Source organism: Capra hircus, chromosome 23 (assembly GCF_001704415.2).
Source record: "Capra hircus breed San Clemente chromosome 23, ASM170441v1, whole genome shotgun sequence".
NCBI classification, from domain to species: Eukaryota; Metazoa; Chordata; class Mammalia; order Artiodactyla; family Bovidae; genus Capra; species Capra hircus.
The window spans coordinates 28,818,848-28,833,780 of record NC_030830.1 but is presented as its reverse complement, the minus strand read 5'-3'; the positions used below and the strand labels follow the sequence as shown (position 1 = coordinate 28,833,780).

The following is a 14,933-nucleotide window of genomic DNA, read 5'->3' as shown; positions in this document are numbered from 1 at the left end:
CATACGCTCGGTCTTCCTTTACTAATCTGTCGGATGGAAGTAATAGCTGTCTACCTCCTCCCAGCTCACTTTATTTTATTTAAAACCTGTTTATTTATTTGGTTGTACTGGGTCTTAGTTGTAGCATATGGGGTCCTTGTTGCAGCATCTTTAGTTGTGGAATGTGAGATCTACTTCCCTGACCAGGGATCAAACCCCAGCCTGCTGCATCGGGAGCATAGAATCTTAGCCACCGGACCACCAGCGACGTCTCTAAGCCCACTTTAATATCTGCAGGGTTACAGAGTAATAAAATGGGATGATAGACAAGAGCGTAGAGTTAAAATATGTGCCGAGTGCTGTCTAACTTTCAGATTGGAGAGATCTACTTTCAGCAAAGCTGGCATCCTTTCATGCTCCATCAGAGACTGGAAAAGGAAGTGGTTCCATGTTTGCACAAAACACTAGCATGGGCTGCCCCAAGATGAAATTATAAAGTGGAATTAAGGTTGGAGATGTCTTAGCTTCTCCACCCTTTGTGTCATCTGATTCTCCCTCTCTTGTTTCCTGTGTTCAGAACACTCCCCACCGTGGGAGTCTGTCTCCATCACAGGAAAGCAACAAGTGAGGTGGCGATGTGCTCATGTTCTAGGTCAGACACTGCATTTGGTATCATTCTTGAGCTGTGTGACTCTGGGAAAGTGATTAACCTCTCTGTGCTTAGTTTATTCATCTGTGAAATGAAGAGAAAAAGAATACTTCCTCCACCCTGTCAGGGGTTGTTGTCAGGCTTAAATTAGATTCTAGGACAGCACCAAATAAATAGCAAGAACTCAATAAATGTTGGTTAACATAGAGAGTTATCAGCTGTTTTCCACGGAGGGTACATTTCCTGTCCTCTGTTGTGTCCCTCTCCTGGAGGTTGGTCCATGTTAAGCCTCATCTCTCCTTGTGATTTTGTTTGTTAAAAGGATGTCCTGCACAAGAGGGAAGGGCTGAGAGCTATCCTGAGGGCTATGAGTAACTTCCCAGGCATATGACATTCCCCTGCAGTCGGAAGTCATCTGCCTCTCATGCAAAGCCGGGTCAGCTTGTCCCTCTGCCCCAAGGGGCCGGCCCTTTCGGCAGCTGTACTGTTTACTTCTGAATCTTCTTGGATCACATTTGGCTGCAGAGTCAGTGGCCCCCTCTTCATTGTGTGTCCCAGAGACTAGGCTAAAACCTTACCAGCTGGCCGTGGCTGCTGGCTGATGTGTCCCTAGCCCTGAGACAGCTGCAGAATCAACACAGTCTGAAAACGAAAGCCCAGCCCAGCAGTAGGTTTCTGTGGGTGAATGAAAAAAAAAAGGAATAAGACCATCCTGGTTCACCCTCTAGAAGGCGCATAGAGGGGGAAGTGGGAAGGTCCCTAGGAGCTCAAGTTGCCTTCTACACTCCTGTCTGAAATGAGGGGGCCGGGTGATTTCCGGGGCTGCTTTTAGCTTTGCTTTTAGATCCATAAATAAGACTCTGTCCATGAAGGAGGATAAAAGACAGAAGGAGGGAGTGATCCCGGCTAGTACCCCTCAGAAATGCACGCCTGCCTGCAAACCCATCACACCGAGTGCAATTGCGTGTCTATAATCTGACATCACTTTCTGCATCATTTCTTTTTCTCCTGCCAGGACCATAATATGAAAGTGTTAGGAGGAGGGCGTCGAGAGTCATTCTTCGTGCCTGGTTTCTGTCATTCCTCTCATACGTCCGTCCCAAGTTACTTGCCCTCTGCCCGCCGCCTTCCAGGCTCTCACCCACCAGCTAACAGTAGCTGCACACCTTCGAGGTCCTGCCAAGGGGCTCAGAGAAGGCGCTTCCTCTAATAACCAGCAGGTGGCGATCAAGCCTCAGGAGAAGCCGGCGGGCCCCTCTTGCATTGAGTGGGGTGGCGGGTAGGGGTGGGCCGTTTGGCAGGATGGAGGACCCAGGATGATACCCATCAAAGGTGGTTCCCAAAAAGGCGGGGTCCTAAGTCAACACAGGGACATGGGAAGTGGGAGGTGGCAGCCATCTGCTCAGGACTTGCCCACTCAGTTCCTGTTTCTTTTCATGATGAGGAAAGAGCCTGGTGGTTTTTTTTTCCTTGTTGTTTTTTGTTTGCTTTTTTTCTGGACTTCTGAATTTGCTGTTTAGTTTCTAATAGTCATCAGCATACTTCGTTTGTGACTTGGCTCTGCATGAAAAAACAAAAACCTTGGGATGAGAACGGGCTGGAGTAATCCCCAAAGTTGGCCCATTCGTGCACGGGGGACACTCATGACCTTTCAGTTTGTCCCCTCAAAATTCTCAGGTGAAAAGGAAAGAAGAGATGTTTAGATAATTATTTTCTAAATAGACAAGATGCTTGTATCTAGATCAAACCCACACCACATGGAAACTTGTATTTGGAGATAAATAATAGGAGTCTGGCACAGGGCTGGCTTCAGTAATTGTGCCCATCTTTCTTCTTTTTTTTCCCCTGTCTGCTCCATATTCAGTTAATTGTAGAGTCATGAAAATTGTTTCCTCTCGAGAGCATGTAAGAGGATAAACTTCGACATCTGTCCACCAGGACATAAGGAAAGATGGGGCGGTGATGTTGGTAAATGGGAACAATTAGGGGCTTCATCCCCACCCCACTTCCTTCAGGACCAGGGATGGGAACAGAGAGACAGGGGGCTGTGTCAGGCCTGGCCCAGGGGGCAATTCTGCTCTCTGCTCTTGGCCACTGCTTGACATTGGCGGAGATAAAGGGTGATTTGCAATGAGCCCCCAGAGGGACAGGAGGCCTGTGAGTGATGTTGCTGCTCCTGGGAGAGAGGACACCTGGGGTCCATCTGATGCTGGGGAGGCCATATTCAGAGCAGGCCTCCCCTGGCAACCCACTCATCACGGCTTCATAGGCTTTCCTGCTTCCCCCGGCTTTCATCCCCTGGGACAGGCCCTCTGACCTGAGCTCAGAGGGCCCTGAGGTAGTCACGGCGAGAAGTCAATCTCTAGGGGTCCCCACCTGCAGGAGGGTTGAAGGCACCTGGGGCTGGTCTGGGCCTCTGATGGCTCTCCCTACACTGGCGGGTGACAGGGGTCCGGTATATGCCCACTGGGCTGTGTGTGCCTGGGGCAGGGTCATGCCTAGGACTCCAGGAAGACAGACTGGACCCTTGTGGGAAGTACAGAACATCAATGTAAAGGCATGTCTTGGAGCAACACTGCCCAAAGATTGCCAACCTGCCCATGGGCTTTGGGTCCTTGGGAGAAAAGTCATCTTGTCACCTGCAGGACGATTTCCTTGGAGGAAATCTTCAAAGTCAGTCATTTGTTGCGTGTTCCCTCACGCCCCCATGGGCATCTGATGAAGAGTACCCTACCCATCCTGATGACCCCTGTGTCTCTCCTGATGACCCTTGAAACCCAGGCTTAGAACTCCCCTGGACTCTCACTAGGGTCACCAGAGCTTACTGTCCCCTTCCCAAAGCTCCCCTGTGGTCAGCCTCTCCCTGCCTTTCAAAGTGATACTGGAAATGATCTTTTGCTTTAAACAGGTTATTTTAATTCTATTTATTTTTAGCTGCGCTGGATCTTTGTTGCTTTGCGCAGGCTTTCTCTGTTTGTGGCAAGCAGGGGCCCTTCATTGTAGCGCGCGGGTTTCTCATTGTGGTGGCTTCTCTTGCTGTGGAGCACAGGCCCGAGGTCACACGGGCTTTAGTAGTTGCAGCTCACGAGCTCTAGGGCACAGGCTCAGTAGTTGTGGCACACGGGCTTACTTGCCCCGCAGCATATGGAATCTTCCCAGACCAGGGCTCGAACCTGTGTCCCCTAGATTGGCAGACAGATTCTTAACCTCTGGGCCACCAAGAAAGTCCTGAAAATGATCTTTTACTTGCATGATACTTGACGCTTCCAAAACATATTCCTATAAACTATGCTTTGGGGGCTTAAGAATAGACTTGAGAGGTAATTAAAATGATTCCCATTTTTCAGATGGGTAAACCAAGGGCCAGAGAGCTTTCGTGAAGGGTCCAGAAGAATGAGGAAAGGTGTCTTCTGTTCCAGGAGCCATGTGCTTTCTGCGACATCCCGCCAATGAGACCTCAAGCTTTCCCTTCAACAAAGAAGGCAATGGGGATCTTTGGCCCCTTACTTCTTCCTCGAAAAGACGTGAAACTGCCATCTTCCGGGGCTGATACCCCATGCTTGTCAGCGATCTCCAAGGACAGGGTATAAGAGTGTGGCTTTCAAGCCAGCTTGGAGGGGCAGGAGTTGTATGGAAGAAAAGTATTGGGGGTGGCCCAAAATTTCATTTGGGTTTTTCCATAAGCTATTACAAATGAACATGAATGAACACGAACACCAACGAACTTCATGGCCACCCCCAATATTATGGATTTCTGGTCCCTCCATCTCCCATATGTGCAGCATCTCTGCAGAGACCGGCCCGAATGATGTGGCAAGGCCTGTTTTAAATTCATTTTCCTACCCTGGTGTTCCTACAGAGAAAGGAAACAGCACAGCGGAAGCATTTGTGCCTGATTATGCTCTAAGCTGTGCTCCCTGGTGCAGCAGCTTCTAGATACACGTGGGTCCTTAGCACTGGAAATCTGCTGGGCACCTGTGGCGTAAAGCACACACTAGGTTGTGAACACTTGGTGTTAAAACAAAGAGGAATATAAAATACTAATTAAGAATTTTACATAAATTACACCCTGAAATGCCAAGATTTGGGATCTGTTGGGTTAAATCAAATATATTACTGCAATTCATTTTACCTCCTGATGTTTTGTAAAGTGGCTCCTACAAAATTTAAAATACACGTGGGACTTCTCTGGTGGCCCAGTGGTTAAAACTCTGTGCTTCCAATGCAGGGGGCTCAGGTTTGGTTCCTGGCTGGGGAACTAAGATCCCACATGCTGTGAGGTTCAGCCAATTATATATATATATATATATATATATATATATATATATATATATATACACACATATATATACGTGACTCACCTTATAGTCCAACCAGATCACTCTGCCCTCCCTACATTCCTCAATAGTTCAAAATGTGTTCCTTTGCACATAAAGGATTTTAGGAAGCATATTTTTCTTCCTATTTACATGAATAAAGTATAAACTTCATACAGTCAGGGTTGGGGAGGAAGGCTTCAAAATACGAAACTACATGTCTTCCTTTCTGGATGATGTATACATTATCTTACAAAGAGAAACATCAGGGCAGGGACTGTCCTCTGGTCCAGTGGTTATGGCCCCAAGCATCCACTGCAGGGGCACAGGTTCCATCCCTTGTTGGGGAACTAAGATCCTACCTGCCATGTAGCACAGCCAAAAAATAAAAATAAAAAAATAAAAATATTCACACACACACACAAAGTAAAAAAAGACATCAGGGCAAATGACCAGAAAATTCCAAAGTCCTCTGACCCATGTAGGCATGTGGTAGCAGCTTATCCCACGAGAGATCGATGAATCTTTTTTCAGAATATTTATCTGTTTACTTGCTTGTGCTGGGTCTTAGTTGCAGCATGCAAACCCTGTTGCAACACGTGGGATCCAGTTCCCTGACCAGAGACGGAACCTGGGACCCCAGCATTGCAAATTCACTCCCTCCGTGAGTCTCTTCTCCAGTACTCTCGCCTGGAAAATTCCATGGATGGGGGAGCCTGGTAGGCTACAGTCCATGGGGTTGCAAAGAGCTGGACATAACTGAATGACTTCACTTTCTTTTTTTATGATCCACTTTTATTATTACTTTTTTATTTATTTATTTTAATTAGAGGCTAATTATTTTACAATATTATATCGGTTTTGCCATACATCTACATGAATCCGCCATGGGTGTACACGTGTTCCCCATCCTGAACCCCCCTTCCGCCTCCCTCCCTGTACCTCCCCGTACCATCCCTCTGGGTCATCCCAGTGCACCAGCTCCAAGCCCCAGTGTATCCTGCATTGAACCTGGACTGGCGATTCATTTTATATATGATATTATACATGTTTCAATGCCATTCTCCCAAATCATCCCTCCCTCTCCCTCTCCCACAGAGTCCAAAAGACTTCTATACATCTGTGTCTCTTTTGCTGTCTTGCATACAGGATTATCATTACCATCTTTCTAAATTCCATATATATGCGTTAGTACACTGTATTGGTGCTTTTCTTTCTGGCTTACTTCACTCTGTATAACAGGCTCCAGTTTCATCCACCTCATTAGAACTGATTCAAATGTATTCTTTTTAATGGCTGAGTAATACTCCATTGTGTATATGTAGCACAGCTTTCTTATCCATTCCTCTGTTGATGGATATCTAGGTTGCTTCCATGTCTTGGCTCTTATAAACAGTGATGCAATGAACATTGGGGTACACGTGTCCCTTTCAATTCTTGTTTCCTCAGTGTGTATGCCCAGAAGTGGGATTGCTGGGTCATAAGGCAGTTCTATTTGCAGTTTTTTAAGGAATCTCCACACTGTTTTCCATAGTGGCTGGAGAAGGAAATGGCAACCCACTACAATGTTCTTGCCTGGAGAATCCCATAGACTGAGGGGCCTGGTGGGTTGCGGTCTATGGGGTTGCAAAGAGTCGGACACAACTAAGCAACTATCAGATAGACAGACAGACAGACAGACAGACAGACAGACACACACACACACACACACACACACACACACGACTCTCTTAAGGTATGAAAATGTTTGCAGTCCCAAATATGACCTGCAGGTGGCAGTACTTCACTGGTGGTGGAGGACTCGAAGGCGACGTGCCCAGCATGGGAGAAGCATTTTGGTTTGGTTTTTAAGGAGAGAGAGGTCTGAGAACAAAAGCTTAGAGGACAGGCCAGCACCTGTGTGTTCAGATCTCTGCCCTGTTGACCTAAACCTCAATGGTATAGTAGCTCCTGGGCTCACTCTACCTGCCACACCAGACACACACAGTGTGGGGAAGGTTGTCAGCTGCAGAGCTGTGAGCCTCTTTTCATCTGGATAAATCAAGCTTTCCCACATGACACCCTTTCCCTGAACTGTCCACACACCTGGAAGCCATGCCTTTGGGAAAGGTGACTTTGGTTGTATTTGCATATTTAGTGGACAGAATAGGATGGACATATTTGCAGCACACAAGCCGTATTACTGATACTGTCCAGAGAGACCCTTCTCTGGGTGATTACACCTAAGGATAAAGGAAAGTTTGCAGGTCACCATGTCTACAGCTCAGACCTCATACAGATTCTACAGAGCAGTGTGGGGTCCTTAACTTCTTTTTTAAAAATAATCTGAAGATAAAACTTGTGTCATCTTCTCCCCTGGACTGTGAGCAAGACCTGCGTCTCTGATGAGATATCACTCCCATGAGTAGATTACATTACAGGGAAAAGATGAAGGGATCTTGCTGGTGTAATTAAGGTCCCTCATCATCTGGCTTTGAGTTCATCTCAAGGGAGATTATCCCAGGTGGGCCAGACCTAATCAGGTGAGTCCTTTAAAAGTGTGTCTGGAGATCTGAGACTGAAGAAGTGCCAGAGATTCAGAGTGGCCGCAGAAGCTCTTCTGTTGACTTTGAAGAAGCCACCTGCCCTGTTGGGAGAAGACCATAGGGCAGGGGATGGTAAGACACCTCCAGGAACTAAGGATGACCTCAGTCCTGTAACTGAGGAGTAGAAATCTGCCAAGCAACTGCTGAGCTTGGAGGAGGACCCTAGCTTTCAGATGAGACCACAGCCCTAGCTGACAGCTTGAGTTTAGCCTGGTAAAACTCTGAGCAGAAGGTAGCGTTAACCATGCCCATAAACTGTGTGCTAACTACCGGATATGGTTTTCAGCCTCTAACTTGGTGGTAATATGTCACACAGCCATATAAAACTAATCTGGGAAATACAGGAAATGCAGAAATATCTATTGCTCACAGAAGCCACAGGGCTGTGTTTTCAGCTGTCCATGAAAATGCCAACCAAGCCACATGCCAATGTCAGAACAGACATTTTTTAAAATTTGATTCACCCACAGTCCGGTCCTGAAAACTTTACCCCCAGGTCTCCTGTTTAAAGCCTCTTAAGTTTCTGGGCTCCATATGCTGAGTGGGAACGTGAATTGTGTGAGGAAAGATGTTAGCCCTCAGCTTGTGAGCTTCAGACACCCACCCCCCAACGTCCCCATGCCTGGAGAAGAGAAGTGACCATTCGCTGGAGAAGAAGGAGTTAAATTCTGGTGGACGTGGAGAAGTCTGAAACAGTGGCAGTAGCCTATTGCAAAAGTGGTGACAATTTATATTAAAAAGAAGCTTCACACCATCTTTTTAGATATTTTATTATTATAAGCAGGGGAAAGATAGAGATATGTGTTGTTGTTGAGTCGCTAAGTCATGTCTGGCTCTTTGCGATCCCATGGACTGCAGAATGCCAGGCTTCCCTGTCCTTCACTATCTCACAGAGTTCACTCAGATTCATGTCCACTGAGTCAAGAACCCCGTGAACAGAGCTGTATGCTGGAATGCTATTAAGACATGATTGAACATCCCAAGTCATAATTTTAGAAACCTATAGCATCTCACTTCAAAGCTGCTGCTACTGCTGCTGCTAAGTCGCTTCAGTCGTGTCCGACTGTGCGACCCCATAGACGGCAGCCCACCAGGCTTCCCCGTCCCTGCGATTCTCCAGGCAAGAACACTGGAGTGGGTTGCCATTTCCTTCTCCAATGCATGAAAGTGAAAAGTGAAAGTGAAGTCGCTCAGTCATGCCCGACTCACAGCGACCCCATGGACTGCAGCCTACCAGGCTCTCCATCCACGGGGTTTTCCAGGCAAGAGTACTGAAGTGGGGTGCCATCGCTTTCTCCGCACTTCAAAGCTAATACCTCTGATATGATGAGACACTGTTTTCATGGGTGTTCAAAAACTACAAAGCCCCTCCTTTATTTTGGACACTTGGGGAATCAGACTTCTGCTGGCCTGAGTCACTGACTTTCTCTAGGGGACGTGGAGCCCCATTCGACAGCACCTTCACCTGCCACAAACACAGTGCATTCTGCCCACAGGCCGCTTCTATGACCTCACGACTGTTTCCTTTGTCTTCTGAAGTGGTTGTGACCTGTGACTCAGGATAATGTCTTCTGCCTCCTCTGTGCTTGCTGGTTGCTATAATCTTTCTCATCCTCGCAAAACTTTTTTGTTTTAGTCTTTCAACCTCTGTGAAGTTCCCTGCACAAACCACAAAGGGCTATGTCTTCCCACAGTCTTTCTTAATTTCTGGCCTTAGCAACCTAGATCCTGAAATCCCCCACGGACTTGTATTTACCTCTTTCTCCAAGTAAACAGTATGACTCGGACGGGAGGGTGGCAGATGTATGACTCATCCAGGAGAGGATGTGTTGCACTGGACTCAGAATGTTATTCTGGGCTGAGACTCCCTCTGTGGTTTGTATCCACTGCTCAGTGGTGGATGCCCTGACCTCACAGCCTCTGAAGCATTAGTATAGACTCCATTGCAAGAAACTGACTTACCAGAAAGTCCCTTAATGCAAGAAGGTTTTGCCCAGTGGAACCGGCTTTATACACTGAGATTTCAGGGACGTGGGAAAGTAGTGGACACTTTCCAGCTGAGGTAGGCGCCGCATCTCACCTTGTGCCAACACCAGAGTTCCCATTCTTCCTTCCCTCGGAAATCTGCTGCCCAGAGCCTTGAAAGCATTTCTGTTTGAAAACAGGTGACCCCAGGGCCAAGCATGGCTCCTGCTGTAATAAACAGATTCACAGACCACTCTTTTTTACAGTGTTGAATTCTGTGGCTTATTTCAGGGTATTCTTGGCAAAGAGCAGTGACTGAACTATGTCTCTTGCAGTTGAGCAGAGAGCCAGCATGTACTGTACTTCTCCAGGGTTTTGTTTGCACAGCTTTTCTGGAACGTGGATCCAACACTCTGACTTGAAAGGGGGGAGGTACAGGCACACCTTGAACGTGTGTGTGTGTGCACATGTGTGTGTGTGCACATGTGTGTGTGTGCACATGTGTGTGTGTGCCTTGGGGGTGAGGGAACATGCCTCCATTAATGAACGTTGGCAAAGAACCAGATCCCCATGCTGGGGAGCCCCACTGGAGGTTCCTGTCATTACAAAGTTCAGGACAACAATTCCCAGAGGATCCTTAAGAAGTGGGTGGAAGGAAGGTCAGTGTTTCTTACAGTTTTGTGATTTCGAACAAGAGAACCACAGCCTTCTGAATGCAATGCTTTCCCTGGCTGATCACATCAATACTGTCTAACCTTGTCTCAGTTTTCACGGATACAACCCCAGAAACCAAATCAGTAAAGCCATTCTTTTCCTGATGTCTAAATCAAATTCAGTTGATCATCAGCCTAACCTCTGGCTCTGTCTTCTCAGTACCAGCTTCTGCCCAAAGTTGATCATTCCCTGGAGAATTCTGAGCTTTAGAATCATTTCCTTCAGGGACTTTAAATAACGAACTCTTCAGTTGGGATAATGATGTGACAGTTTGCTGGCAAATGTGGGCATAGACATTTATGTCACTTGTGAGTATGTAGAAAAAGGAAAAAAAAAAAGAGTTCATTTCCTTGAAACGTGATTGGGATTTCTGTCTGTCTGATCTCTCCCTTCCCATAAAGAGAGACAGAGGTAGAATTTAATTAAAAATAAAGGGAAGTGATTTTAAACAGTAAAATTATTAAAAGAAAACTCTTTCAAACCTCGGTGAATAAATGGTCATTGCATCTCAGCCTCTTTGGTCCTTTCTTCCTGATGGTTGGACCCGTTAGATCCATCCTCATGAAGACCACATTGCCCGTATTTTCAGAGAAGTCCCACATTTTTTATTCTATTTCGTTATGGCCCTAGGATCAGACTTTGATTTGGAATATTTGGTTGCTGTAGCAACAGCACAGGGTAAACTTTGCTATGGATAATATTTTAATAAATATTTATATTATATTTTTATGAAATGCACACACACACACACAGGTGAAACACACACATGCACATAGTTCACAAACAATCTGCACCATCTGTTCATCAAGGTAAAGTGTCATTAGGAGCACAGACTAGCCAGCTGTAGAGCTTTTTCCAGAAGATTTCTAAGTAGTTAGAATAAATGCCATTTAGACAGTAGAAAACTCCAAATGTATATTGGTCTGGGAACTTAGGAACTGAAAGAATTAACAGAGCTATACAGCACATCCAGGGCCTCTCATCCACAGTAACTACAAAAATAATAATATACAACACTGTAAGATCATTAAAATCTTTTCTAGCATGCACAGAAAAGTACCTGGTTAAAGCTGTTAAATATAATTCATGACAGTTGGGGGGTCTGTTTTCAGTGCAATATATCACATTTGGAAATGAATGGATAGACAAATATATATATTTTTGCTTATAAAAAGTGGAACAAACCAAAACCTAAGGCTGTTCTGCTAAACTATTAATAATAAAAATGTAATCAGCAGGTGGTCAGCTGGGATCTAATAATCTAATCACACTTCCTCTGTCCATTCATTCCTCTTAGCTTCAACCTTAACACGCAGTAACACATATGTATGTGTTTAGCATAAGGAGAGTCCTGTCTTCTGTGAAATTCTTGTAAATATCATCATCCACTTAAAAGCATCTTGACGATATAATTTCCTCCCTAGTTTTTCATTGCCTTTTTTTTTTTTTTTCCTTTTTTGATCTCTCTTAGCTAAGAAAACACCAGGAAAATATTCAATTTTCTCCATGGCTAATTTTCAGTTTTCATTTTGGAGACATTTTTAATTTTCAGTGTTGCATTATCTGAGTAGTAAAAGTAGTGGGTCATTAACATAGAAATCTTAACACATGGTCCTTCTGTTATTCTCTATATTTTTTCCTGGTAGTTTCCTCCATCCCCCTCTTCTTTCTTTCTTCCTCTCTTCCATCCTTCCTTCCTAGAATTCACTGAAGAGTTTACTAAGTCCTGGCCTTTTACTTATTATTTTAATCAAAGCTTATCTTTGGGCCCAGGGTGTGAAAAGGAAAAATGTCTCTGAAATTCTACTTTACACTATAGACAGAGAAGTTGGCGTGAGTTTCAATTAAATACTATACACATTTGGTATCACACAGGAGACAGGGGTGGGGCAGCAACATAAATGCAACAATTTCCTTTGGTCTGTCTTTACAAAAGAAAGCCTCTTCCTTCATGAAAAAGTCTCTTAAGCATCTGCTCCCAGAGGCCTGTAGAAAAAACATGTTACCCACGGCTTGGAAAGGATCTCTTTTGCAGAGCACATCCACTGTTTCCCAAGAGGTCCCATGGGCTGGATTTTCCTGTCCTTAGTTGAGCAATGAATAAGCACTGGACGTGTTTTCCAGGGATGAACTGGTTGTTTCGGGGGTGGAAACATTGTATGTTCCTAAAAAACAGAACAGCGGCTCAGCGGAAGGTCACACTGCTTCGTGATCACTGGGGTGTGAATCTCTGCTGATCGCCCAGGGGGCGCTGTACTGCAGGAGCCAGGTAAGCCATGCCTGGAAACCAACCCGTGCCTGCCCGCCTCCCCAGACCCAGAAGTCCTGGAGAACAAACCAAGCTGTTCTCAAGCATGCGTGGCAGCCGATAAGTCAAGCACTAACTACTTCACATCACACCAGCAGCCAGATTTCTACAGAGGACAGGGCGATCTTGACACGGGCAGCCCTCTGCATGCTGCCTCATGCAACAGCCTGGGGGACATCCATATGGAGGAACATCCCTGGTCCCCTTGGGTTGGTGTGGCTTGGGGAAGCTCTCAGGAGGGGTCTGAGCCAGGGAAAGGGAGGAAAGTAAAGAAAAGAGGAGATTGCAGGGGAAGAAGAGGCAGGACCAGGAAAGCAGCCGGAGTCAGGGGATGGCAACAGAAGTGCTGAGGGTGGGGGTAGCAGGGAGCAAGGGCACAGACTGATGCCAGCGTGGGGGCGGGGCACAGAGCAGGGGAACAGTAGGGGCTGTGTGTTGGGCAGGGGAAGTGACACAGGGCCCACCCTACCATCAGATGGGCGGACTGCCACGGCTAACAGGGTTTCCATCATTGCCTGGGGGAGCCCTTGGGGCTGCTGACAACATAAACCAAAGTTACAGTGATTATGGAGCCCTCGCATAGGCCACCGTGGATCAGCATGAATGACCCTGAAAGGCTGAGTGGCAGCGGCCCGGAGTCTCGGGTCCTAGGACCTTGGGATCTGGGCCCCAGCTCTTGATCTGACTGGTTCAGGAGCAGGGAACACACTTCATTGGCCTTACATAGTGTGTAACTCAGATTCTGTGGAATCATTTCGTAGAGTTTTCACTGTTCTCACTTTAATGCAAATGCTAAACACCATCCGGGGCTTCCCAGGGCGGGCTAGTGGTAAAGAACCTGCCTACCAAAGCAGGAGACTTAAGAGATGCTGGTTTGATCCCTGGATCAGGAAGATCCCCTGGGGGAGGAAATGGCAACCCACCCTGGTATTCTTGCCTGGAGAATCCCATGGACAGAGGAGCCTGGTGAGGTACAGTACATGCAGTCCCAAAGAGTTGGACACAATGAAGCGACTTAGCACGCACAAACACGATCCAGGGACAATGCCCCCCAAGGGGAAATGTTCTAACATACCCTGGATCTCGGATGATTTCACAACAGATCCAACCAAAAGCGAAGGTCCTCCAGTTTCATGAGTAAAACATCAAGCTGAAGCCCCAAATGCCGAGTTCTCCTGAGCTTTAATAACTAATAGGCATTCCCCAAATTCACTCTTATCCAGAGAGCCACAGTGTGGAAGGCTTTCGACACATTTCATACACTTCTTCTTTTGAGAGATCTGTTCAGTGTGGAGGAGCTAGAAGGAATTCTAATGCCTGTTTTCCCTGGCAGGAGGTGAGGAGTTGGGGTGACATGGGACAGGGCTTTCAGCTTGCCAGAACCGCTGAGACCCACTGCCCAAAATCATTCACATCCTTCATCTTATGTCTAAACGGAGAAAATGTTCATTGCACATGTCCCTAATAGAATAGCTAACTCGGGTGATCCCTCATACGTATGCAAGGTTTTAAAAATGCCCATGTGTAAAACGAGAACACTCCAAAAAGAGAAAAAAATAGAAATGAAACTCACAGCTTGGGATGCTATGGTAGGATCCTCTAATTATTTTCTTTGCTGTACCGTAACCCAGAACTATGACCTACCTATTCTTATATAACATGAATAGAAGTTTGTGTTTGATCAGGATAGCAATTAACATACAGTTCCCATTTTTACGGTGGATATGGTTTTGATGTAGAGTTCTCTGCAGGCTGAAGGCATTTGCCCTCTGTACCAACCTCCTGGTAGTTTGGGAAAATATAAGCAAGTGTTTAAACTCTGCCCCAAATAAGGCCATTGTGGGTCAAAGTTATGAAGTGGACAGTTGGACACTAGGGGTGAGCTGTCCCCCCAGGGCAAATACGTTTAGGTCAACCCAGGAGACATCCAGAGGACGCTACGTACCTGTTTTACCAAACAAATTGTTAAATCTTCTTGATATTGGAGAACTCATAGAAAATACAGGTGTAGATGAACCTATGGATGTTGACTAGAGAAGGAAAAAAGAATTACAAAGTAAACATTTTAGTCCAAGGTCCGGTTTGAATCTGTAAGATGATTTGTTTGCTGCCCTCTTGTGGTCACTGCCTGCATCTTTCATCTCACCTAAGGAGAGGGCCTGGGTGACCTGAATTTCTATTTCAGACAAATTAAGCGGGAAAGCCTACTGGTGGCTCAGACCATTAAGAATCTGCCTGCAATGCAGGAGGCCTGGCTTCAATCCCTGGATCAGGAAGATCCCCTGGAGAAAGGAATGGCAACTCCCTCCAGTGTTCTTGCCTGGAGAATTCCATAGACAGAGGGGCTTGGAGGGCTTAAGTTCTTGGGTGTCAAAGAGCTGGATGCGACTGAGTGAATACCACTTTCAATTTAAGCA

At 46.1% G+C, this 14,933-nt stretch overlaps 1 protein-coding gene across 7 annotated transcripts in view; it reads right to left on the bottom strand.

Moving 5' to 3' along the window:
• ADGRF5 (adhesion G protein-coupled receptor F5) overlaps positions 11,110 to 14,933 on the bottom strand; it is a 113,147-nt gene continuing 109,323 nt past the window's right edge. For 6 of the 7 annotated variants that reach the window (XM_005696376.3, XM_005696377.3, XM_005696375.3 and 3 more), the window contains 2 exons: positions 14,462 to 14,546; positions 11,110 to 12,373 (listed from right to left, as the gene is read on the bottom strand). In XM_005696376.3, coding sequence (XP_005696433.2) covers positions 12,294 to 12,373; positions 14,462 to 14,546 — 165 coding nt within the window. In that variant the 3' untranslated portion in view covers positions 11,110 to 12,293. Of the gene's footprint in view, positions 12,374 to 12,985; positions 13,053 to 14,461; positions 14,547 to 14,933 lie in introns of all 7 variants that reach the window. The other variant, XM_005696379.3, reaches the window with a different exon arrangement.